General features: G+C 28.7%; 1 protein-coding gene across 2 annotated transcripts; it reads left to right on the top strand.

The window, feature by feature from the left end:
• Positions 1–5825: 5825 nt before the first annotated feature.
• LOC132921655 (coiled-coil and C2 domain-containing protein 2A) lies at positions 5826–22556 on the top strand. 2 transcript variants are annotated; one of them, XM_060984803.1, is made up of 25 exons: positions 5826–6184; positions 6309–6437; positions 6498–6587; positions 7427–7519; positions 8106–8202; positions 8545–8718; positions 8960–9095; positions 9159–9276; positions 9375–9685; positions 9743–9946; positions 9999–10178; positions 10246–10500; positions 10564–10800; positions 10875–10980; positions 11047–11253; positions 11825–12018; positions 12931–13042; positions 13103–13290; positions 14446–14641; positions 15617–15769; positions 16694–16859; positions 17641–17762; positions 19759–20037; positions 20895–21278; positions 22217–22556. In XM_060984803.1, the coding sequence occupies exons 1-25, from the start codon at positions 6089–6091 to the stop codon at positions 22403–22405; spliced, it is 4416 nt and encodes a 1471-aa protein (XP_060840786.1). In that variant the 5' UTR covers positions 5826–6088; the 3' UTR covers positions 22406–22556. The 2 variants fall into 2 exon arrangements, with proteins under 2 accessions (XP_060840786.1, XP_060840784.1); XM_060984801.1 differs by having other exon boundaries at positions 8539–8718.
• The last annotated feature ends 5117 nt before the right edge of the window (positions 22557–27673 follow it).

The following is a 27673-nucleotide window of genomic DNA, read 5'->3' as shown; positions in this document are numbered from 1 at the left end:
ATATTAAGTATAGATATTTTGGTAACTTTAAAATAACTTTTGATTTAAAAAAGACTTTAATTATTTGTTGTCTATTCTATTAAAAATGTAAGGAAACTAAAATGCAGTTTCTGAATAAGAAATCTTTAAAAATATTAAGGTTGTCAACTTATTGTGATTCACGCAACATTAAAGAGTAGAATTAAAAATTAGATTTTCGATTTTGAGCGAAGCGATTATGAATGAATTAATTTTACAATAGCGTATAGTCTGGTTTATTTTTTCATGTAATTATAAACTGCTCACTAAAATCTATATACATATAATATATATTTTTTATATTTTATAAAAATTAATTTTTGTCTCTTTGTTTCTTTCTTGAGAATTTATAATCCTCCATAGAATTAAAATTATTTGAACGTTAACAATAAAATGTATATGGTTATAACAATAACATTCTTTGAGACTCGAGGAGAAGTTATAGCTTCATTTTACAACCTACTATAGGGTAGCTCTCACAGGAATTCAGTTTTAACTCTTAACTTTGATATTTTTACTAAAAATGCTTATGTACAATATATTAAGTATATAATATTATAAAAAAAATATAAATCTCACAAGTCACAGCTATTGTGTATTTTTGTAAAATTATTTTATGAACTATTATCCTTAGATTTTTATAACTGAAAAACTACTTGATTGAATTTTAAATTTAGCATAGGTATCAACATTTTCAAAAAAATATCCACTAAATAATTTACAGTAAAAAGGTTAAAACACCACAAGACATTCCTTAAGCAGTGAGAAAAATCTTAAGAATTTAAATGTCCGTCTTCACGTGTTACATTTGTTAAGAGATTCCTACAAACAGAATTTGAATAAAATATATGTATTAGTAAATGAAAAAATAGGGACGAGCGTGGCTTTTGAATCACCCTGTTTGGTACCGCATCAGAGCTATAAATACGTAGGTATACCTATATAAATATTATATAGATGCACGTTGTGTATTCTGGTAGGCTTGTAGGCATGTACTAGGTACAAGTAATTATTTTTGTTTTTTCATTTTTTCTTTTTTATTTATCATTATTATTCGTTCGTAGCTAACGTGTTTCATTCATTCTGACGGAATAGAAATCACCGTAGTGTGACGCGCGCATTCACTACGATGATGGGAACAGGTCGCCCGGACGGACGGCGATCGTAAATCGTTTAAATTATAATATATATTATGGGTAGAGCTGGGAGTCGATATTATTATTGTTATGAAAGGACGCCGCTTCGCGTTCGTGTTGATTTATATAAAAAAGATTTATACCTTTACAATAATATGTTGTTGTACACGTCGAGATATATATATATTGACGCGCCCTATCGTCGATCTTCCAAACGGAACGAGTGTATTTACTTTTTTCGTTGTTTTTTATTCCCCCGCATAGGTAGCACAGGTAGGCGGTCCGCGGTCGTCCGTCTTGGGCCTACGCGAGACCACCGAACGATTTAGTCTTATATTTTAATAATATTTCGGCTGTATCAATACACATACTATTATAGTACTACGAAAGCATTAGTGTTATTATTCGTTGCGTCCTAAAATGCTTTTCATTGCATAAGCTGCATCCCAACGATATAGGTGTATACGAACGGCGTCCTGTTGTAAAAATCATGATTTCCATTTCCATTTATTGTATTATACAGACCGACATTATAGTAATTATTATAAATTCTGGTAAGCTGCTAATGGTGTTTTTCATCAAGTATTACAATTCGAGTAAAATTTTACATACTCGAATATTTGTTTAAATCGACCAACACATTTTAATTTAAAATTAAAAACTGTCAACAATTTGATTATGTTTTATTGAAATCGGAAACAAATTAACGACGTTTGATTAATATCATATACCTATGTATTTATATTAATATATTATTATATCATAATAATATGCTATTGTACAAGGTACTTCACCAATCGTACTCACCAAACCAAACCTAACCTAACCCTAATACTGATTTTTTTTTTTTTAAATCCAATTGATTTAAATTTGAAAGTTTACATACCTATACTTATTGACCATATATTTTCAAATATTTAGTTAGTTTCTATACCATTCAAGTAGTATACCTACATATCCTGTGGCATAATACCAACTTATTTTTGTTAAATCATACTTTTTAGTATTTTTCTTGTAAATTATTTATCGAATGACTTTTTTTAAAAATGTTGATTTAATCTAAATCGTCATATTTTGAATGAATAGTTCTTTTAATTAAGTTACTTAACTAACTTTATTATCAAGGTAATAATGAGCCTATCATAATAATTGGTTTGAAAGATATGGAGATTTATAATCCCGGATTATGATTTAAATTTTTATAAGTATGTAATTCAATTTTAATCTATCAATATTTTAAAACTATTTTGAAAATTATCTGTGTAGGTTAGGTCTCAGTATGGATCCAGAGGAAGCTAAAGGGCTTAAGGCCTCACTTTTCTTTAAGAAATGTTATATATATATATAATATATTTGTTTATATAACAAATTATAAATATTTCATTTATCTTAAAAATGTAAATATAATATTGTTAATATTTACATAAAATCGTATCTATAAATAATCTGGAAAGTATATGTATTTTTTTCTAAAAACAATAAAACTCATAGTTGAGTAAAAATAAAAATAGCAATTAACTTTCCAAAGAGTGAAATTCGTGTGTTTTATTAACCTACCTAACCCGCAGTGTCGAGCAGCACAAGCAGGATGTATCATGTTTCATGTATACTAACACTCGAACGTAGGTTTTATATCTCATATAGTCGTATACCTAATAATACTAATACTATTAAGCCACGTTCAATACTCTAATAATACTTTATTAAATGCGCTTGCCGATAAATGATAACAATAAATTGAGACCATATCGCGTGAAATTCGAGAGTGACATTTTAAATTATAATAATATCGCCTGCGGTGCAAGCCCTCGAACCGGCGCCCTGGTCACAGAGTTACACAGACACCACAGTATTTCGGGGGCGGACGGAAAGTAAGGACTTTATTATTGTAAGAATAATATGTTTATTGTACATATGTAAATGTATATATATATATCCATTATACATGATATATTATATACAGTGCACATAAGTGCGTGGTCTAAACGTGTATAATATATTAATATAATGATGTATCTACATTGTATGCCTGTTATATGTATGTATTTGAATAAGTGACCGTCACTGCCATATGCTATATTATATGCTGTAGCCTAATCAATAAATCTATAGTGTGGCAATGTACATTATATTACGTATATTTAAATGTAATTTCAGTGTAAAATCGTCAGATCTCTAAGTAAATATTTACCCCGTAGATGTATAATGCAGCTGTAAAAATAATATCTAATAAATATACTTAATGATATCATTACAAATTAGACAAAATTTTACAATTTTGGCGCCCTTAACTATATTGTTATAATATAGTATTAACAATGAGGATACATCAAAATTATAATTTCATACCATAATTATACCATCGTTGTACTGAAATTGTGGGGGAGGGGGTAGTTAAGAGCTTAACATTTAAAACCATGTATCATGGAATATTAGGTATATAAGTATATTAAATTGTATTTTTATATTTATGATAATCAGTTCTTTTGTACATCCCCACGAGACACCCTGCCAACCAGACCGGTTTCACTATGTCATGTAGGGATGCGCAGAATAGGATGTTCTCTTGTTGGTCAGAGTATAATGTATAAATGTGATATTTATGTATGAAAAAATAACTATTTAAGTCATAAATTATAGGTAAACTACAAAAAAAATGGAATGCAATTTACAGCGATCCATAATTTTATTTAAATGTTGACATGTTGTCGACTAGTATTCGGAAAAATAAACCGATGACGAAATTGTAAGTTTGTAAGTTTATCGATATTGTTATCGGATTGTTGGAAGAAAAACATAGTTTTGTAAATTGTGCAATGATTTGAGGTGGCATTATTCCAAAAACGATGGAAAGCAGCTAATTATTATTATAATATTGAAGTTCAATAGTTATATAATTTCAATAAAACATAGTTGTGAATTTGTGATACAAGTCTTATATCTCTCGGTGTACATTTTTTAGTCACTATTCAACAATCAGTGAATACGATACTCACATAATATAGAATACTTAGCCTTATCGCCCTAACATAAAATTATGATCAAATTCATTGTTTGCAGAAAATAAAAACTAAAATTTAATACCAATGACAAAACAGCATTCGAATATTTCTATAAAAACCAAAACCGAAATATTGTTATTATTATTATTATTATTATTTATTGCTAATATTATTACTAAACATTATTAGCCACCACAGTTATAACTACATATTATACAGTTATTATTATGTGTTTTTCCCGGTGGAAAATATTTTATTTATAGGTACCTCACAAATAGTTTAGAAGAAGTATATTTATTTAACTCATTGTTTGATAATTTTGTTAATTTAAATATTGGCAAAAATGTAAAATAATGTTTCAGTTGTGTTTAATTGATTTTCTATACAAAATAGTTTTTTAGTTACAAATGTTAACATTTATCAAGAACACTAAGTTTTTAGAATATCGATAGGTACTTATTAAAAAATGTTTATTAATAATAATATTATTTTTAAGTTCATAGTACTAAATTACAAAATATGTAGGTACATATACAGTGGAACTTCGTTATCTCGAAGTTTCTTATATCGAATTTTTTTCAGTCTCGATCATTCTGCATTAGACTTATTTTAATTACAAATCGTAATCCATTTATCTATTATTATAATTTTTAACTGTGTTCGTATTACATTAAAATTTAGTTCTATGTTTTAAGTACCTGCATTTAAAATTTTTGTTTTTTGTCATAAATATATTTTTGACTTTATTTCAAGTTGCACTAACTAATGATTTAGTCACATCTTAAAATGTGGCGATTTAACTTATAACATTGATGATTACAAACGTTTTTTTTTTTATTATTCACTTATTGTAGATGAATTTCGTATAATTTGTTTTGCCTAAAACCTTATTCATTAAAAATAAAAAATTAAATTATGTGATGGTAATAACCTAATCATTGTGTGTCTATGAATAGGTAATTATTATCATGTAAAATATTATGTGTGACATTGGTCATTAAGTTTTTGTAAACGATAACCGTTGAAAAACCCGATGTCACGAATAGGTGACATGACCTGAAACAGCCGAAAATACTTGATATTTATTTTAAAATACCTATATTACTATAAATTATAATGAGTTCATGTTTAATTTAGAGCCATCTCATGAGAAGGTTTATTTAAAAAGACTCCCAAATTTACCCCTTGACCGTGAGTGTGTTAACTGTCAAATTACCTCGGTAACTCGAAGTTTCGATATGTCGAATTTTTTTTTTATTCTCTTGGGACTTCGAGATACCGAGGTCTTACTGTATAATATTATAGTGATTCATATTTGATCATTAAATTTCATAATCTAAAACAGAAATTAAAAATCTGCAAGGTCCTCAAGCAAAGACAATTGTGATTCTAAAATCTAAATGCTAAGTTCATCGACAGCAAAAGGTTGTTTTATAAGTTCTAAGTTTGTAGGCAAGGTTCACACCTTTAGGTACCTAATTTTAATAATTGTATTATTTCATATTTGTTGAAAAAAAATGAAAATAATATGTTCATATTTCGTGAGTCGTGATAACTGATAAGAATATATTTGATATTTTGATAAATCATGTCTTATCATTCGGCAAATATTATCAATACTATTAATGTGTTATCATGCGTATCCATGGAGATTGTTTTGAAAACAAAATTTACTTTTTTTTATAAATTTGTAGAGTAAAAATTCAATATTATTGACCATTAAAAGTTAAGTAGCCAGTTACTGTTTTTGTTTTATTTTTCCGCTATACGATGTTTTAAACATTATTATTAGTTTACTGTTTATATGTATTGCTTTAAGTACTTTTTTATGTGTACTATTTAAGCGTTCTTTCAAGAGTGTTGTACAACAATAGTATATTTGTATTACACTGACGCGGACTGCATGTATAGACTTTTTTTCCATTTATTAAAATGGACGACAATGATTTGGAAGTACTTGATTGTTCTGAAACACCTCGTGAAACACCGGAACCATCTGAACGGACGTCAAATATCGCTGTAGACTTGGTAGCTTACAATATATACCTTACAATTATATTAACCAAAATCCTATTTCTAATAAACACAACATGTATTTAATTAATATGTGTATGTGTTCAGTTAATGTCAATGCGTATTTTTTTTCTTTTAGGCTATGAGTCCAGCCAGTGTGTTGGGCAGTCGTAGACCATCGATTGATGGGATGTCCAGCACGTGTACATCACAGTCAGAAGTACGCTCATTTAAAGATCGTCTCAGAGAACATGTTAATCAAGTCAAGGTAAATTGGATAATAATTATCTACTTTTGTGATTGGTGTTTTGACAATCCATATTCCTAGGAAAGAGCCTCCAACACGGTGGTAGTGGAACAAACTAAAACTAAAGTTCAACAAAATATCAAACAGCCTGCTGAACGTCTGGCCCAATTGGTATGTTTAAACATATTTTTAAGATTGTAAAACTTGTAATTTATTTATTCTTATAAACTACTTAACTCAAATATTGTTTTGCATAACTTTGTTTGATAAATCTAAATTATATTTCCATTACATTTGAGTGTAATTGAATATGATTTTGAGTTGAGCAGATGTAACCTACCTAATAGTTTGTTATGAAATCTGCAAAGTTTAAATTTGTAAACATAACTGCACTTATTAGGACCTGTAAATAAATTTAATCATCTACAGTAGTTATCACAATCCATACATAATACAAATCAATAGTAATACAATTAAGTATTTTATTAGTTTATAGCCTAAACAAAGGACATAGGATTTTTAGTCTTTATTTAAAAAAAAAATGTATTCCTTATTTGTTTACTTTATGATTTATTGTTAGTATTATATTAAGTAACATTAATTTGTATAGATTTAAAAATGTTTTTACATTTATATAGTATATATCTGTATTATTTTATTGTTATGACAAAATAAAAATAGATTTATATTTTATATTTATGTTTCATCATTCGCAGTTGCGATAACATATATTGCTTAAAACATTAATTTATTATTTTATTTTTAAAACAAAAACATATTTATTCTTAAAATTGTAGTGAATAAAATAAAAAAAATAAAACAATACTTTATAATTATTTTGTATTCACAATAACAATTTAATAAATAATAATATGCTTAATATGCTTATAGTTTCTATGTGTTAGACCTTAGTATTTGTTATTTTTATTTGATAGAAATTAATTGATTTCCTTTTTTATATCATTTATCACCTATTTATTTTGTATTCAAATTTTAATTTTGATTTTCAGATGAGTTCAGAAAATCAGGCAGTTGCTGCTGCATTAGAGAAACATGAAAAGGATAAGATCAGTAAAAATGTGGTCATAAACAATATGCAAGAGGTACCTACTTATAAAAATAATAATATGTACACAATTTAATGTAGTTAAATATATTATTTACACAGCCCCAGACTGGTAAATTGTACAACAGTATCAACACTTGCACTAATTGTGTTAATGTGCACAGATAACCAATAAGCAAATGAGTAAGAAATATCACTTAAAATCTCCAACTGATTTTTGGTAGGTAAAAATAAAATAATTTTTTTTTTATAATTATAATGATTCCCTCTAATTATTGCACTTGAATTCTATTGTTAGTTTTACCATTAAGTTAAGTTTCTTTCACGGGCTGTTTCATCCTTATCTATCAACCATAGTTCCTGCAACACAGCACCTGCATTTCCTCACCTGTCTTAGACAGGTGTACTTTACGAAGCATGGACTTAACTGAATCACGTCATGAACATATGCATTTAAGCTTTTGCATCTGCTTTTTTTTCTCACATTTTTGTAGTATTAATTGAAATCTTATTTACATCAGTTATAATTGAAAAATAAATACTAATTTGTTAATTTGAATAAATATTCAGATTTTAGTACATAATGTCTAAAATTGAAATCTATAATATTTTATTATATAAAGGTAGATCATGAAATTGAAAGCTACAATTTTTTCACTAAAGTATGGGATCCTCCTTCCAAATCTGAAGAAATACATGAAAAATCAACTGAATCTAGCGGTAACTGTCTAAATTTTTATTATTTTATTTATACATATTAGAATTAATTTTAATATATTTTTGTTTATACAGTATATATAATATAATATAATACATATAGTGAGAATCTAGTAGCTATAAAATGTATTAATATAAACTAATTTTATAAAACCTATCATTACTATTATTACATGTTAATAACAATAAAATTAAAATAATAATGATAATAATATGTAGTAGGTATTATAACTTAGGTACCTACAGATTAGAAAGTACTAATTTTTGTTATTTCTTTAAATTAATTGCTAATTTAATGTTGTTAATTTTACACTAAAAATAAATTTAATCATTTTATTGATGCAGAAGTTGGATTTTCCAATGAAGAAAATAAAAAACTAGTCACAGAAGATTATTTAGGACTGACAGATGGGGAGGATGTCGATGTTTTAGATCATTCGTTGGTACCATTTTTAGATACATCAATAAAAATAAAAGAAGCAGCTGAAAAAATTTATTTTATTCCAGATGGATCCCAAGGTAAAAACACTGATGATTAATTAAAATATTGTATATATCTATTCATTCAAATATAATTTGTTTTTTAATATATTTTTTTCCAAGTTGACGTTTTTAATTTAAATTTTCTGCAATGTTTTTAAATTGGTTGTCTTATGAATTTTTTTTTTAACTTTTAGAATAAATTCTAGTTCAATGTTATTGAAAAAAATAACTGTAGAATAAATCATGTACCTAAATTAATATAAATAAATGATTTTAGTGGATCTTGCAAAACGGCTGAATTCGAGACAACCAAGATATCTAGAGAGAGAAGGAATTTATGTTGGTACATATCCTCCAGTCCATGAAAAATGTCTAAATAAACTTCAACAAAGACTTCTAAAGGCTAATGAATTGTAAGAATTGTTATGAATATTAATATTGTATAGTTAACTAATAATTTTCTATAATTTTGTTAGCCATTGGTTTGGTGAAGACGGTGAACCAATTAGATTACCTGATCCTTTAACTAGCCCATCTTGCAATTTTTTAGACTCAACTGAAAACAATGGGTATTTGGACATTAAGTACATAAGCGTAAGTATATTGTTATTATTGATGCCTTATATTAACAATGATAGTTCACTGTTTATATTGTGAGTATTTTTTCTCATAACAATTTATTATACTTTCAGGCAATGCCATTTAAGAGCCCCTACAGTTTCAACGATGACTCCCAAGATTCTAAAGAAATAAAATTTCTTTTAGAATTAGAAATTTCAAAAATTCAGTTTAGTCATCATGCTCTTTTTAGTCGACAACATATTTTAGACAAGCGACTGTTACAACTGTATGATAAATATAAGTGTCGTCAAGATATTGCAAGAACGAAAATGTTGGCTGGAAGGTTGGAGGCGTTACGCAATGCTAAAGATACTTTGGTTAAGGTTATGGCAGAAGAAAACAATAAAGATTTGCTGGAAAACCATGAAAATCGTTTACATAGGTTCAACAATTTACCAAATATTGTGATTTTGTTTTAATATTTTTACTTTATATTTAGATATAAAACAGAAATTAAAGAAACTCGAGCCCAGAGATTGCTGGAAGGCAAATCTGATCGATCTTTAGTATCTAATATTTTGGAAACTTGGAGAGACTTGAAAAAATTGAGAGAAAGGCAAGAATACATTGTTACAAGCACTAAGTTGGAAATAATTGTTGATGATCACGATAATACTGAGGAATGGGAAACAGAGTTCAACAGGTAAGTTTAAAAAATACTAAATCGATAGAAATTTAATATTTTAATAATTTAGATTAGTAGCAGAGACTCTTGAAGAAATGGGGGAGAAAAATATTGAAACTAATATTCCTAAAGTCCGAGATCAGGTGTTCAGTATTCTCTCAGATTCATTGAGATCGCCAGGAGAGCCGATTATTACATTTATTATGTCTAAAATTGAACCTACCTCTGAAGATTCTATTACTGCAAAAGAGTAAATAATGTTTTGATTTACATTTTTTATTTGTATAAATACTAAAATAATTTACATGTGTTTTTAGTGAGCTTCAACGAAGATTGACATTATCCAAATATTCAATTTGGTTTGATGTGATATTCAATGGTCATATAGTGTGTGAATCTACTTTGTTACCAATTGACGACAGTTTTTCTGTTGATGTTAATCAGAAATTTGTTGTTGAAATTCATCAGTGGCCTAATACATTGTCATTGAACATACATTGCGAAAACCTCAGTTCAAAAAATATGTTTACAAAAAATCCCATAGCAGAACTTTACATACCATTTCCCTTGAGGTATTATATTGGTTAACCATTGCAAGACTAATAAAACACTTTCAATCATATTTTTATTTTTAGCAATACTACATTAGATGTTGTTGACATAGAAAACTTGGAGTTCAGTTGTTTTGGCAATCAGAGCTTTCAAAATGCTGGTGTTGGTAGTGGTGTGGAATTTAAAGTATTTTCAGAAGACATGGAAACTCAATGTTTGTATACGTCTGGTGAAGTTTTGTGTAAGGCTGGTTGGGGCACATTTAATGATAAAGTATTATGCCCCCCTGAAAATTACTTTAATAGAATTTATTCACAAAAGTAAGTATTATATATATTTTAACTTACATAAATAGATTATGATATTTAATAAAGTATGTAATTCATTAAATTAGTACCAATATTTTTTCAACTAAAACAGAGAAGATTTTGAGTTTGATGAATGATATGCATCCAGATCCAAACGATCCAAACAATGTATCATTTTTTGAGGCTCTAAAAGTATGTAAAATACAATTTTCCAATCAATGTTTTTCTAAATGTATTGAAAGTATTCTTTTCTTTTAGAATGTTGATGAAGAAATGATTTTTAAAATGAATTCAAAGTTTAGTGTTAACATTTATAAAAAAATGTTGGAATTTTGTTCAGAAGAAGAATTAGATTCTAATCCTAGACTAAAGTTATTAAAACTACGTGATCGCGGAGAAATAGAATTTAGAATGGCCAAAGCTGTCCCATTAAAAGAATGGCTTATACCAAAAGACATATTTAATGTAAGTTATAAATGAGTTATTCTTATAATATTTTAACACTGAAGTTAATTTACCTAAAACATTTTTGTAACTTACAAATAATATATATACATGTTAATTATTGATCTTTGGCAGTTGTGGTCATATTTAGTATTAAAATACTTTATTTTACCATACACCGAGAAAAGTGTATAATGTATTATTATAATTATTATAAGATTTTTTTTTTTTAATTTACCTTATTTTTGTAATCAATTGTTTAAGCTTCTTTTGTTTACAAATTGGAGGACAATTTAAGTTTGTTATGGATCTTAAGCCTAAAGTTTTGGTGGGTTTGGAAGGAACTTTTTGGAGGTGGGTATAATCAGAATATTTAACGAAGAGGATAATTTGTTTGGTTGTGAGTTGAAAATAAAATTGAGTTATGACTATATTATTATTATTATTATTATTATTAATAGTATCAATAATAGTAATAATACAACAAAAAAATGTTTATTTGTGGAGTAACATGTTTCATTAATTTAATTAATCATTATACTAATACTAATTAAATTGTGTGAAATTAACAAAAAGTGATTTTTTTTTTTAGGAATTTGAAAATCGTGTGGCAACTTCTGAGCTAGCACTTGAAGTTGCTGGTCTTGGACCTTTGGAAACTAGTAGAATCTGGGGGCGTTATTCAGTTATTAAACTTTATGACAAGATCCTAAAACAATGTAAGCTTGGTAATAGGAATAAAATAACCAGAGACATCATTGTTGAAGACACTGTACCTGACATTGGGTAAGGTTCATTTTTGTGATAAAATTTATTCTAGTGTCAGGGCTGTATTTAAAATTTTGATCGGGGGTACTAAATTCCAATGCTGTTTTACCAGTATAGTCACCTATTGTTAAATGATTACAATTATAAATACATAGAAGTATAAAAAATTTAATTTTAAGGTTTTAATCGGACTCATAATTTTAATTTGAAAGAAACATATGTTAAAAATGAAGTCTTTGAAAACAAGATAAGTAATTAAAAAAAATAATTTAATATACTTATATTATAAACAATTATTTAATTATTATAATTTAATTTTGAATAACATATTTGATTAAAAATTACTTTAAGTGATTATTATTTATTTGTTATGTGAAAATTAATTAATTTTAAGGAGTGGAAACATATTAAATATTCTCATTGTTTTAACTGCTTAAAACAACAGAATACCAAAATATTGTTTTAGGGTTAAGAAAAATTAAAATACTCAGAATATATTTTATTGCATTAAATATATAATGCCGGTGTTAAATTATAATGTTTGTTGTGACTGTAGTGAGATAAATTGCAATTAACAAGTAACAACTACACAATTAGTAGCTATTGACTTTGTCATACGTATCACTGTAATCAGTTTTCCAAGAAATCATTTGTTTAAAAATATATTTGAGAGCACATCTCATAACACATTTCAGCTATTCCATTTTTTAAATTTTCGACTACAAAACCATAATATAATATGATGTACAAAGAAAATATTTGGTTACACAAAAAAAAAAAAAACAATTTTGTGCCCTCAAAGTTTTACTAGAGATGGGTGCTTAAAAGTTATTTTAGTTTTTCTTCTAAATACAGACCTGCATACTGTTATACTGTTTTATATTGTATATTTGTCAATTATTATAATATTGTTATTATTATTATTTACAGAACCTTAGGTTTGACATTTATGAAAATGTTTCAGCCCAAACGACCATTACGTCCTAAAAGAAAAGAAAGAAAGAAAATACCTGCTAAAAGCTTATCAGGACAAGAAATCAAAGTAAATTCCATAAATATTGTTGATTTTTAAATGTTAATTTTGTATAATATTTCGTACTAGGTTGTTATCAATGTTATGAGAGCTTTTGAGGTACCTGTGAGAAAAAACTCTGATATGATGATGGGAGATATAGCAATGATTCCAGTACAGCCATTTATTGAAATATCTTTTAAAAATCAAACAAGTAGAACAACTACAGCTGAAGGCTCTAATCCAACATGGAACCAAGATTTACAATTGATTGTGAGGTTAGACATTTTTCTAGCATGAGATTACTCATTTTTATTATTCCATCACTGAAGGACTACTTTGTGATGGTATTTATATTTATGAAGAGTAAAAATGTATATTATGTTCATTAATTATAACAAAAATATACCTGTTTGTGATCTGGCGTAAATTATCTGATGTTTAACTTAACACACTAAAAACAAGTAAACAACAAATGTACAATGTACACTAAGTAAATCTTAAATATGTAGTAAACTTTTTAATATGTTTTTTTTGTTATTTGATAAAATATGCATTTAAATGGAAATAAACTTAAAAAAAATAAATAATAAAGTTCCAAACTCTGATTATGATTGACAGACAGTCATATTGTTCATTTTTATATGTGCCAGGAACAAGTTTATAATAATTATCACAAGTTTCAATGGTTTTTAAATAATTACCATATTATAACATATGTTATGGTATTTAATTAAAAATGTTATGGAAATAGATTTCCACATGAAAATTGTTTTCAGTTAAACATAATAATAATAATGTATGTTAAAAAAATTGTTAATACAATTTTTAATTGCTTCTATGTTTTTTGATTACTTTTAATATATTTATTTGACATGTTTATAAATGTTTTATTATTCCCATTAACTAAATATGTATACCTATTATTTATATATTATAGTATATTATATAAAATAATAATGAAAGTAACAATTTTTTTACAAAAATTATATACTATTATAAACAAAAAATGTATCATATTTTTTAAAACTAAATTAAATGTATTCAAAATTTACAAATTATGATGTTTATTTTTAATAGCATTCTTGTAATGTAATATTATATTATTTGTGTTAGAATTTATTAGGAATACTTAGATTTTAAATGTTAAACTAATAACTGATCATAATATCAATATTGAGTGAGTGATTATTAAAAAAAATAAATCCCACTGCATAAATAATTATACACGACTTAATAATTTAAAATACAACTTTTTTAAACAATTTTATTTCTAATTTTTTTAGTAAAAACTAAAAAATTCTACTGCCTGCTGTTGTACATTAACTACATTATGTAGTATTGTAGTGTTATTTGATTAAATCAAAAAATTAAACAAAACAAATGTTATAATTAAACATTTAACAAAAGTCTTAATATTTATTTTTTTACAGATCAAATTCAGTTGATTTATGTCCTAACGAAGTTCAACCTATTGATGACTGCATTCATATAAATATGTATGATGAAATAGTTATTGATATATTAGAAGATGGTAGAACCCGAGAAACAAACATACATCAACGTTTGGAGAGACATTGGTTAGGAAGCTGTGTAATACCTATATCAGCATTATTCAATAGCTCTCAAGTAATTGCATTAGATATTCTTATATAAGCAATATAACATATCTTAGTATAAAAGCATTATATAATATTTAAAGTATCATTTTATCGTCATCGTACTTTACTCGTATTAAGTTTTGGTTATTTTTCAAGACAGTATAATAATTATGTATTCGGTTTTGATGTATTTTATTTCTAGCAATGGTTGTTTGATAACTTATCATTCTCTATCAATTGTAATAATAAAATTGTTTTATGTTTCTGGATGGTCCTAATATTATTATATTTAAAATATCTTTATTGAAACAAACTCTGTTTATTTTTTTATAATTAAGTGAAAATGAGGATCAAATAGATCAATTATGTTTAATAAATGAATTATTTAACAATAATCAAATTCAAAGTTATCAATTGTGTATTAAGCAAAAAAATATCAGCTATCTAATGAAAGTATGTTATGAGTTAATATTGTGAAGCAAACTTTTGAAAAATTCTATTTATATCAACTGCTTTCTTATTAGTTTGTTATCATATTTAATAAGTGTTTTGATTTTTGAATTTCCTGTCAATTTAATTTTGAATCAGAAATATTAACCAATATTTAATAAGTGATTAGGTTATATTATGAAAATGTATTTTTGTAAAGAGAACTTTTTATGGTTTTTGTGAAATAAATATGTTTCGTATGCTATAATATGAATAAATCATTATTTTCTATTGACTTATGTTTGTTCTTAATAGTCCTTGTTTTCAACAAAATTATTAAAATTAGACTAGACATTTTTATAATTTATATTTCATTATATCACTCACCACAATATTAAAGACATTTATTAACTTGTTATTTGCTATGTAAGATATTAATAATTATTATGGGCTAGCATAACTAATGTCATCTTAAGTTATTCTAAAAATACTATAAACTATGCATGTGTATTGTGTCCTTATTTTATAATATTATTCAGTATATTTATTTTATTTTATTTCAATATTTTTCCAGATCGAGGGAATATTTCAAATGAACACACCTAGACACCTCTTGGGATATGAAAGACTTGTGTCAAATTCTGAAAGCTCTCATTATAGGAACTCAACTTTTCTGAGCTTATTTATTATGGTCCAGCCTCCACTGCATCATCCTGAACCTATTATGGTGAGTAAAATCTTAAGACTAATGAATGATAAAATATTTACTTGCATAATGTATATATTTATCAGGGGATTGTTCCATTTTAAAATTTTTGTCAACAGGTTTTAAAACTATCTTTCTTTTTTTACTTTAATTCTAAATATTTTAATATTGAGTATTTAAAGTTACTTATTTTAATAATATGTTAAAGTATTTTGATGTATTTATATTTAATCATTAATAGGTACATATGACATTTTTTAGTTTTTTTTTTTTACTATTATTAATTATTGAATTAATTTTAGAAACTACATAATTTCGTCATATTTTGATTATTTGATTTAATTTTCAATGTAAATCTATTATTTTATATTATTATCTATTTAATTACAAGGTACACAATTGAACTAATCTAATGTGTATTTTAACATTATTATTTTTACACGGCACCACTAAAATAGCTTATATAGTTATAAACTATACTTAGGACTGAATAGAAACATGTCATTAGATTTATAAGCTGAGCACGTATGACTTATTTATTCATTATTTTTATTTAAAAAAAAAATATATTTATTCAGTTATTCAATGGATTTATAAAGTTAAATGCGTTTAATGGATTACAATATAGATATTTATTACTTTATTTTATCCTTTAACACATTTTTTTTTTTAATTTGCTCTTTACCTAATTAATAGTCTTGAAAATCTCAGCCTATCTAAAGCATAACGTTAAGTTGTTTTGCACCCTTGCTCGTTTATTAAACCGTTCAATTTTCTCTTCTTTTTAATCAGTGTAATTGAAAAGTCTTACATAAAACGTGTGATCATATAATTAATATCGTTATCGTTTGATAAGTACCTATTTTAATTATATAATATATTTTTAGGATTTAAAATTATTATGTTATGTATACTTAAGTATTTTGTTATGTTATAATTTTATAGGAAAGATTAGACTGCAGCGAATCGTTTAATTTTGAGCGATATTTAGAGTATTGGTCTGCAGAAGGGGCTAAACAGTTTCCCGGAAGGCCCGTGAAAACATTAGTGATACACTGCAGCGGTAAATCCGTTTGTGTAACCCGATTCTTTAGGCCGTTGCCACTTCCTGGTACGTAAATGATATACATTTTTATTATCACTTACCTACAGTATTTTTTTGAGCTGCTGTACACAATTTTTAGCTGTGTGGTATATAAATATATAAATATATTATACAGTTAGAGTTTAATGTGGCACAAAATTATAGAGGGCACTGTGATTTTTATTTTATTTCTAGCGTTCTACGAAAATTTGTCCCATCTTTAAAATTATTAGGTTAAAAATAGGTTATTTATTGATTTTCCAAACCAATAAAATATGTTTCTTTAATATAAACTATATCAATATAATAAAAATATTAATTATATTTTCCTAGGGACTTCATTGTACACAATAGTTGTTTAGCGTGTAAACACTGTAAACATAAAATATTATTTTATGGGATGTTGCGTCCGGATGGCGAGTTTATCCGGCCGATTATTTATATCAATAATTTTTTTTATCAAATTAAAAAAAAAAATACTATTAAATACTGATAAATCTGAAAGAATAACATTTCGGAAATAAATAATTATTAATTTTAAACGGAGAAGAAAATATTTTGATTCAACTTTAAAGCCTCTGCCTGCCGGCTACCAGCGTACCATTTGAAGGATAAGTTAAAGGGACTTAAAAAGACTTTAAGACCAAGTTTTCTTGTGGACTTCAATCCCTGTATACAGTAAAACACTAAAACGATAATATCAGTAGGTTTTTTTTATCGAAAAATTACCTCGATAGACTAATTATTTGTTATATAAAACCTTTTTTTCATTTATATCTCTTACTCAAAGTTTTTTTTTCTTTATCAGTGATTTCAGAGGACATAACCAACACCACTGCCGAAATGGTCGCCAGATTTGTATCGCTCATACCTGTGGTCAACAGTAACGTTTTGCTCATCGGCCGTTTTGACGTCTGGTTGACCGGAGATGTGAGTCTTATTAATAAACTTTTTTTTTACGTATTAGTTATTTTATTTTTGCTTGTCTGGAATACATATTTTGAAGCTTAAGTGGACTACAGTCAATCGTGTTTTAAGAAAAGTAGCGTAGTTAATTTAAAAATATTGTATTCAGGTGACTATATAATTATTGTTAGTGTGCGTCAAGCAAACAAACATAATTATAGTGTGTACAAGTCTAATATGTAAAATAGTTATTGCTCACTATAAACTGTCTCGTCGTTGACGCCTAAACACTAAACAAGAAACAAATTATGAGGGTCAGTATTATTAGATACATTTTAAATTCTCAATTATGTGATATAGTCTTATTATTTTTAAAATTTATCGATTTGCCATGTTCAGTTATTTATTAACTGTGAAAAATCTGGCGGTTATTCTCATAACCGTCCATCCAACGTCTGTCATCGATTTATTTTTTCTTATTTTTTTAGACTATGCGAAATATGGGAAAAATAAAATGTACTTCACGTACAACTGCATGTAGCTGCGTAATGCATTGGCTACAGCTCTTACCACGAGTATTTACAAATAAAACAAATTTATAGCTGATATCGAAGGTCGTTAACTACACAACTGATTCTTAATATCGGTCATTTATATTTTATAATTTATAGCCATCGAGTTACATTGATTTCCAAATGTGTATATTTTTAATTTATTAATTACTTTGAACGAAAACATTTTTTAGATACTGGCCTATCTTATCATTATATCATCAAGGTCTGCTAGTATATACGAGGTATGTCCAGAAAGTAAGTTCCGTTGGGCAATAAAAACATGTAAATGTGTAAATTTTATTATAAATTTTATTTGAATATAAAATACATGTATTACTCTATTTTTCAACATAGTTACCACTTACCACCATTATTTAAGCACTTATCATATCGAGGTACTAGTTTTTGTATTCCTTCATCATAGAAAGATGACGCCTGTGATTGTAACTATGCGCTAATAGCCTTTTTCACCTCATCATCTTCGTTGAAGTTCTGGCCACCCATAAATGATTTCATGTGTAAAAAAAGATGAAAATCACTGGGTGCCAAATCTGGACTGTAGGGCGGATGATTAAGTTGTTCCCATGCAAAATAAAAATAGAAAACGGAACTTACTTTCTGGACATACCTCGTATTTGTTTTTAAACTTCATATGTCAGTCCGTTAAATGTGTCACATATTATTTGTAATTGCTATCTGTATGAGTATCTTTTAATCAGTATTTTAATACCATGTTAAAATTGGGTTTTATTTAGTATTTACCCATATCCGGCCGTATTGAAAATGATCGGTTCAGTGTCAGTACAAGCAATTCAATTTACATATGTCTGTTTTAGACCTTTTCAATTTTGTACCGTTAGTCTGCGCATTTGTATATGCATTAGTGTTATTCTCCGTGTTATTCTAAAGGGTGTTTTTCTACTGAAATTGTTTTTATTACTAAATTTATTTTATATACCTACTAATTATTTGAGTACCCTTTTAAATATTTAAATATAAATATAACTAAACACTTGGAGATTTAGCTGTACTTGCCTGGTCGCTGCATGTTATGTCAACATCTCATTTCAGATATAATAAACAAAATATGTTTCTTGTTAATGTTCATCTGTTTTGTATATTTTTATGTGATAAGCAAACATTCAATATACTTTTTAGTTTTTTTAGAAATAATAATTTTTATGGATATTGTCCTAGACGTCGAATTAAAATAATTGCTAATCATAGAAATAAAAACACAAAAAATGCCGACCATTCATTAAAAATTGTTTACTGATTGGTGAGTGGTTGGTAAATGATTTGGCATTCTTCCCCACACCACCCTTTAAGATTGACCCTGCAATATGTATGGCGTCATAGTAATGGACGAAGTACGTCCGGATTAGTTGGAAAAATTATATTTAAATCGTAATCCGTTTGGACCTTGTTAAATGCTAGATATAACGTCTACCCGTCGATTGTTCTAGCAACTGTTGGGCTTGCTGTTCGGCGGCGGTTCCGGTATCGATCACGGTCTGTTGCTGTGCTGTTACTTCGCCAAGCTAAACATCCGGTCTTGGCTGCTGCTGGGCACCGGCGTATCCCGGGGCGAAGCCGCTTACGTGCTAACATCGCGCCCGGCGCCTGACCAACCGACGGCCGGGCCCGTGTACGACGTCTGGGACCCGCTCACCGGTCAGAAGTACTCTACTTGCGATAGCTTTTCGCCCGTACAGGAAGCATACTGTTTGATTAACGCTGAAAATGTGAGTACCTACCTATACACTATAGTTATAGGTATTATGACTAGATATAGTCATTATAGATTGTTTTTTTTTTTTAAATAAATGAGAGGAGATTATATTTCATTGCAATGGTGTAGTATGTGTAATCATTTTTAATCATTTATCTATACCCCCAAGGACTTAAACGCGAAATTTGTGACACGCTTTTTTGAAATGTATTGGTAAATTGTTCAATTATAGTGGTCTCAGGTGAATCATTTGAATTTCTTTTTCTCCGTTCATTCTAGTTACTATCTTTTCAATTAGCCAAACGTATTGATGTCTTATTTTATGTACTATGTAATAAACTAAACTTTCGACTGCAGAAGATAATATATTATTTAATTTTTGAAATAATAAATATTATATTTCTCTTCGACATATTATTATATATTTAGCTATCTTAAGATATCCATTGTGAAATAATGATTAAATAATTAAAAAAAAAAACATTCATATACCCCCATATCTTACGTTGTACTATAGTAATATATTATATTGCAATTTTTTTTATCTTATACCGTTTTTTTTTTAAATTTTATGGTTATTCATTATTAACTGTTATTAACTATACATTCTAATATTATTTATCATACAGCAGAATATTTATGATAAAAAGAACAAAAATATTTATCATATTGTTATTTATTATCATTGTCTATTGAAATTTAAGCATACCTCCTCCTTTTATAATTTGACAAAATCTTCGACTACCTATCATACGTCTAGACCGTTGTTTATATATATTTTTTTTTTTTGGTTTTTACCATTAAAATAATTACTCATATGCGCGTATATTTTATACATATACTTACTACCTACGTATAATGTATGTATAGATCTGGTTGAATGTCCAGTACGAGAAATCTGTGCCCAGGACCCGGTGGGACGTGACTCAGACCCGGGACTGGAACCCAGCTTTCGGCCGATATCAGGCGGCGCCCACAGTAGCAGGTTCCGTGCAGCCAGACACTGTGGACTATACGCCAGCGGCCATAGCGGACGCCCGTCTCCTGCAGGACAAGCTAGAGACTATGTTGCGGAACGCGCTGATGAAGTGGCGGGTCAAGTCTAAGACCGTGTGGAACAGGTATTGCGTATCAGTGCTGCGAAAAATCCTGCCAAACCTGGAGCGGGAGATGTGGAATGGCGGATGTAAGGACATTAACGCCGTGGAAAACAGTTACCTGGCCGAGTTACAACACTTGCTCGTTTCTCACAAGGTATAGTGCTTATTTTATACGAGTATATTCACTGTAGACGGACTTTTGCTGTTCGTTAACTATTTCTCGGGGACGACGGGGTAGTTGGGTAGACGATAATGTAAAGGGTGTCCCAAAAAGAACATTTCCTTTAAATAATCTGAAAAAAAAAACACTTTGTTTTTCAAACACATACAAAAAAAAGGTTATAAACAGTTTCGGTATAACATCTGCAGGTTTGCGTATGAAAAATGAGCAGTGTTCCGTCCGAGTAAGATATACGAAGTCGTCGCACCACTTTCGTTATAGATTGGTAAAAGATCATAACAACCAACACGTCACGTGTTTCAATTGATATTCGGTCCACGGTGACACTTGACAAAAACTGATTACACAACAACAAACCGAAATGATAGTAGATTAAAAAATGATGAGAACAATGTTGTAAAAAAAAATGGCAACCCATTTAAAAAAAAGCGTTCTTTTCGGGGACACCCTGTATATAGTGCATGAGTGGCAAACCTATTTCGGGTCACGTGCCGACCATTTGTTATCAAAGTTTGAAAAAAAAAAAAAAATTGACGTGCCAGTAATATGCTGATATAGAGTTTTACTACACACTAGTTTTTAATGAAAAAAGGGTGTTTTTGCCTAACTTGCGCTAAATTGTATTCAAAAGGTGTGTAGCCGCATAGGAGCTTTAGTAATTTGTCATTCCTATGATCGATTGTACTATTGGGTTATTAATATCGATTTGAAATCTGAAGCGTTCTCTTGTGTTTTCACTTCTGCTAAAATACTCGTATGTTAACAACTATACGTTTTGTTTCATTCTAATAGTATATTATAGTCGCACATAATAATAGTCTCATACAAACATTGCTCAAGTCCCCAGTGTTTTGCTATTATAAGGGTTATTATAACAATATAATGTCACGCCCTTGTGTATATAATTTCAGATGTGTGGTTTCCCCATCAACAGACCGTATAGTAACACCGAAGTTTTGGTTGACGCCATACAGTCTACGGGCATGCACTTAAACGAAAACCCACTGGTGGAGTTCGCGTTGGCCGTTTACGTGCACCCTTACCCGAATCAAGTTTTGTCGGTTTGGATTTACCTGGCGTCTCTGCAACCCAGACGTTGATCGCACATGACGATGTATATAATATGATTTGTGAATAATTAGTATAATTATTATAATATCGGATATAAGAACAATTATAACGAATCGAATAATTGTGTTGTTCGTTCAGTGCTCACGTTTTGAAATAAAGGTTAATATTAATATGCTATAATAGATGCTCATCAACTTCTATCCGCCTTTGAGTTTCACTTCAAGGATTTCCCTTTTTACATTTTGAAATTTTATTATTATAATTTAAAATATCAAATAAAATATCGCGAAAGATTATAGGTTATCCTAAACATGTCAAATTCCTTTTATTCGATCTTATCAGAGTTCACTAATTTCCTAGTACTATTCACTGATGTACGCAGTTTTAAATGAATCTGTTTATATATTTTTTTAAATACCTTAAACTTCTTATTACTGTTAAAAATTTAAACATTAATTCTAGTGTCGGGCTTAAATCTTAGAAAACCGCGGAGTGCAGCTACTACTATAAATCATATTTATATTTAGTACTAGATAAGTGCAGATCAATTATTTTATTATAAGAAAATATTTCTCATCGTAAAAAGTTAGAAAATCCAGGACACTAGGTAGCGCGAGGACTCTTAAACAACTCGGCTTTGAGGCTTCGGTACATTATTACATCCTTAGCAGCGCTGCCTAATCTGACGCTGCGATTACTACATTGAATAATATATCATTAGTTAAAAACGTCGATTTTATTATACCATTCACTAGCTGTACTGTTTTAAAATTAATGATATTAATTACGCGGTATATAAGTTGTTTATCGTAATAATAGCAATAGTATAGCGAACGGACTTGTACAATAAGCATAATTTTTGTCAGTTAGGTAGTTTTTAAATGTCTACACGAAGACTTGAAAAAATGTGGTTTTACGTTTTCTCACACTTCTTGTCGTTCACGTGGATGCGTTATAAATTCTATATACAGAGATACTTACGCCTATGCGTATATTTATCTTCTATATATTATTATTATTATACTATATATATTAATTTAGCGATACCGCCGATACCGCGGTTAAACGCCACGATTACACCGAATGGAACTTAAAATTATACGTGGCACGATAATATCAATCGTTATTATAATATCTCATGTACATATCGTGGTGTAGTGCGCAAATCTGTGAAAAGCTCTTTTATGTGTAGTATTCGAAGGAGAAAAACCGATCCGATTAAAATGTACAAACTGTGAGATTTGCGCTGACGTTTGCGTGATTATGCGGATTAATATGATTATAAATACATTTAGGCGTATTCATAAAAAAAAATTGAAACGTCGATAAGGTGTATTACGAGGTGCGTACTCGTAATAAAATATGATAATATGATATGATGCGTAATTATCTACACTTGTATAATATGTTGTATGTAGTGAAATATGTATATAGATAGACGAAGACGGTGCGTTTTTTTTTTTTACATTTGAAAGTCTGTTGTGTGTTTTTGACGTCGTATATTTCTTTAAGTATTTTGAAGTTGCGAGGCTCCGTATCTTTCTTAGGTAACAAAGTGAAATTTTGGATCTTTCAAATGAACAGTGTCCGACTAATTTTACTTAAGAGGGCGTCTGCGCAAGCTATTTGTTTATCTCTCCAACTCGCATCATTATAGCTACGCGGAAAATTTGCGAATAATCTCGTATTTTTAGCATTAGGTATATATATATATATATATATATATAGTTTTATAACGACCGTGCCTTAAAGTTTAAAGTTAACAATATTGTTTACGCTCTCGCGTTGAAATTTTCTACGGTGTTTAAATTTTTTACTGCTATGCGCACGAGCGTTTTAAAATTGCGATACTCGACACTCTCATTACTTGCGTGCGATTCGATTGAAAAAACCTATCGTAAAACATGCAACGCGTGCACACTGAAATACCGATAAAGTTGTTGCAGACCTAAAGTTTGATATTAGTTCAATTCATATTTCATATTAATACTAAAACTGGAAACGCGAAATAAGTTCTACTGGACGCAAATTTGCTAAGTTTCGAGCGGGTTAGAATGAGAAAACAAATTTAGTGTGCTGACGTCCTCTTAAAAATATATAACGTTACGTGTATAATAGTCACGCAGACGATTGTATAGTTTGGGCAGAGAGAACTTAAATTTGAAAAATGTTATTTTTAACTAATGTCATGATAAATATAGTAAAACTGTCACTTATTATTATGCCTAAAGTATGCCTTCATTCATTTTTTTTTTGTCTTTAACATTTGCTCACCCGGTAGTGGGCCGCTAAATATTAATTTCCTCTCGGGCCAATACGATTGATTTTCTCGAAAACGATTTAGACATTATCGCAGAACGCTCGTAGCAATCTACGATGTATAATGTATAATGTATACAGTCGCAATTTTTACGATTATTTTATCTTAGTAGCGGTGAGGGGGTTACCGAGCTGATGATTAGCAACCCCAATTTTGAAATTAGAAATTGAACCATTTGAGAACTGATTGAAACAATAATGGCGAGGGGGCTTCAGAATCACCGACTTTTCCGTTGCGATTTTGTCACCGCCGGCATACTCTGTCGTAAATCCTCAGGTTCGTACACTATATATTATAATAATCGTTATAATATCTCGTTTTGTAGAATCTCGTCGGTTTGAAATCTCCGTTTTCCGCGCGGATTTATTAAATTGGTATTACGGCCTATATTATTATGATTATTATTAGTGTTATCGGAACTCGCGGTCCCGGGTGCACTTAATATCATACGGTCGGTGCTCGTTTACACACACACACACTAACGAAAGTACTTATATTATACCTATATAAGTGCATTATATATTATAATATTTAATAGTATTATATTTATATGTGATATTACACGCAGACGAGTATCATCATCTGTATAATATACTGTTATACGCGGACATGACGATATCGCGTTCCCGTGTACGAGGGAGGGTGGGGAGGGGTTATAGACGTATAATATATATTACATAATATTATATATTATTCTACGCGGTCGAGCGCTTTTTTCCGAGTACTCTCTTGACCCGATGACTAACTTGTAGACAAACTTAACGTTTTAAATGGGGAAACAATGGGATGCAAAACAATATTGGCGTTACACTCACGCGCGATGTACACACACATATATATATATATATATAGCTATTATTATCCCAACTGCTCTCGAAAATGGGTCAGCGTATACGTTTGTCGATAGAATGGTAATAATAATGTTGATAATAATAATAGCATATATATATAATATTGTAGTATAAATAAATATGTGTGTGTGCGCGCGTGTGTACGAACAGACTATAAGTCGCGTCGATATCGAGCGGGACGCCGTGAAAGTGGTACAGAGCACTATTTGCGCCCCGGCAATGTTTTAAATAGATACGCGCGGGATAGGTATAATAAATATACTGCATAATTCAATACGAGACCTTATACACAGGTGACGATCGTCGTTTTGCGAATCCGTTGGGGATTTCTGATTGTACGCGCAGACGATTAAAAGTGCGGTTTCTCTGCAAAAATGACGTTCTCGTACAGGAGGGACGTGCGCAGAAAAAAGTTTTGGGGGGGTGTTTTCGAAAATCAGTCATTGAAGCGTAGAACTTTTTGTAATAAATACGCATACAAACATTTCTTATGAAAATTAGGTATACTTAAAATACTTTTTTTAAATACAAACATTGGTATAATAAAATTAACATTGAAATTGAATAAGTAAATAACCATCATGCAAAAACCCAAGTATTTCGGGGAGGTGTTCGAACACCCAAAACACCCCTCTGTGTACGGTCTTCTTCTCGTAGGTATGCGATTTAAAAATACGAATATAGTTAAGTATCCACGACGAACGCTTTAAAAACGTACTTGATTCTGTGCACGAATTTGGAAACTTGGTTTTGAGAAAATATATAAAACATGACAATAATATAAATTTTCGATATAATGGTAATAGACGGAAATTTTAAAATCTCGTTTCGCACGTTTTTCTTTACTTTTATATGTCCGGTGTATCGAGGTGCTGCTGCTCAATCAATATTATTTTATCTATTTCAGTTTCAGCCATAACAAGTACTAAGTAGGAATTCATAATATTATTATTTGTGCGAACAGTCCGCTGTAGTCCACTGCCAGATATGACTCGACTGAAAAAGTACGAATAGACCGCCACTGCTATAGTAAGTATACCTAGTACCTACCTATAACAATCGAATGATGATTAGTGTTTGAAAGGATTGTGCCAATAGCTGTGTTTGATGATTAAAGTGTACTTATTTTTCGCGTAAAAATCTGAACGAAACAATGAATTTATTTGGAATCTTTCATATCGGAGGTAAAAATAATAATAATAACAATTTTGTTAGTTCAAAATATTTATTGTGGTATATAATATAATATATGTTATAACATAATAACTAATACCTATAAAACATACATATAGTTACGGCATAATTCTGTATAAAAATTTAAAATAAAAAAATATAATAAATATACATTCAAAAAGTAAAAAATACGATTGAAATAGACAATTAATCAACAACAAAAAACAAAACGAGTGATTTTTAATACTTCTATATACCGTCTTATTTTTGTCTATGTTAGATAATACTCCTATATGCATCGTATGTTGTAAATCGATATCCATTGGCTGTCATCGATTTTTTAGCATTATAAAAATGTTGTTTTAAAAAAGTAATCAATATTAATTTAAGTATACGTCTCATTTTGCGTCCGCTATTCTTGGATATTAAAGATTAGTATATTTAAGATAGAATTATTTACGTTTATTTTTGAAAATTCTAAAGAAACCCATACCAACTATATCTGTTTCGTGTCTCGACCGTCGTCGATTATTTTTTATTAGACATTTTAATACTTCCTCGTTGGCTGCTATAGCTCCATCCATCGTTTGCACGTGAAACATTTATCTAAAATTAGTGGGGATTACATTTCGAATAAACTCATAAACTCCGCCTACTTTCTAACGTTAAATTTGGACGACCATATATGTACAATAAACATATATTATATAATATTGTACGATAATGTATAGTTGACGAATGATAGGACGATCGAAGGGACGACGTAAACAGTCACCTATCAAATTATGTGGTTCTTATCGTATTAATTCGTATGTTATTATTTTAAATATTCTTTATACGCGGTAGATATATGATATTATTGATTTAAATTATATCATCGAAAATATTAAATGTCTATCAACGACAACAGCAATGATAGTGTAATATAACCACTAATCACAGCAAACTTATTT

Source organism: Rhopalosiphum padi, chromosome 2 (assembly GCF_020882245.1).
Source record: "Rhopalosiphum padi isolate XX-2018 chromosome 2, ASM2088224v1, whole genome shotgun sequence".
Lineage (NCBI taxonomy): Eukaryota > Metazoa > Arthropoda > Insecta > Hemiptera > Aphididae > Rhopalosiphum > Rhopalosiphum padi.
This window is presented reverse-complemented; position numbering and strand designations above follow the sequence as displayed.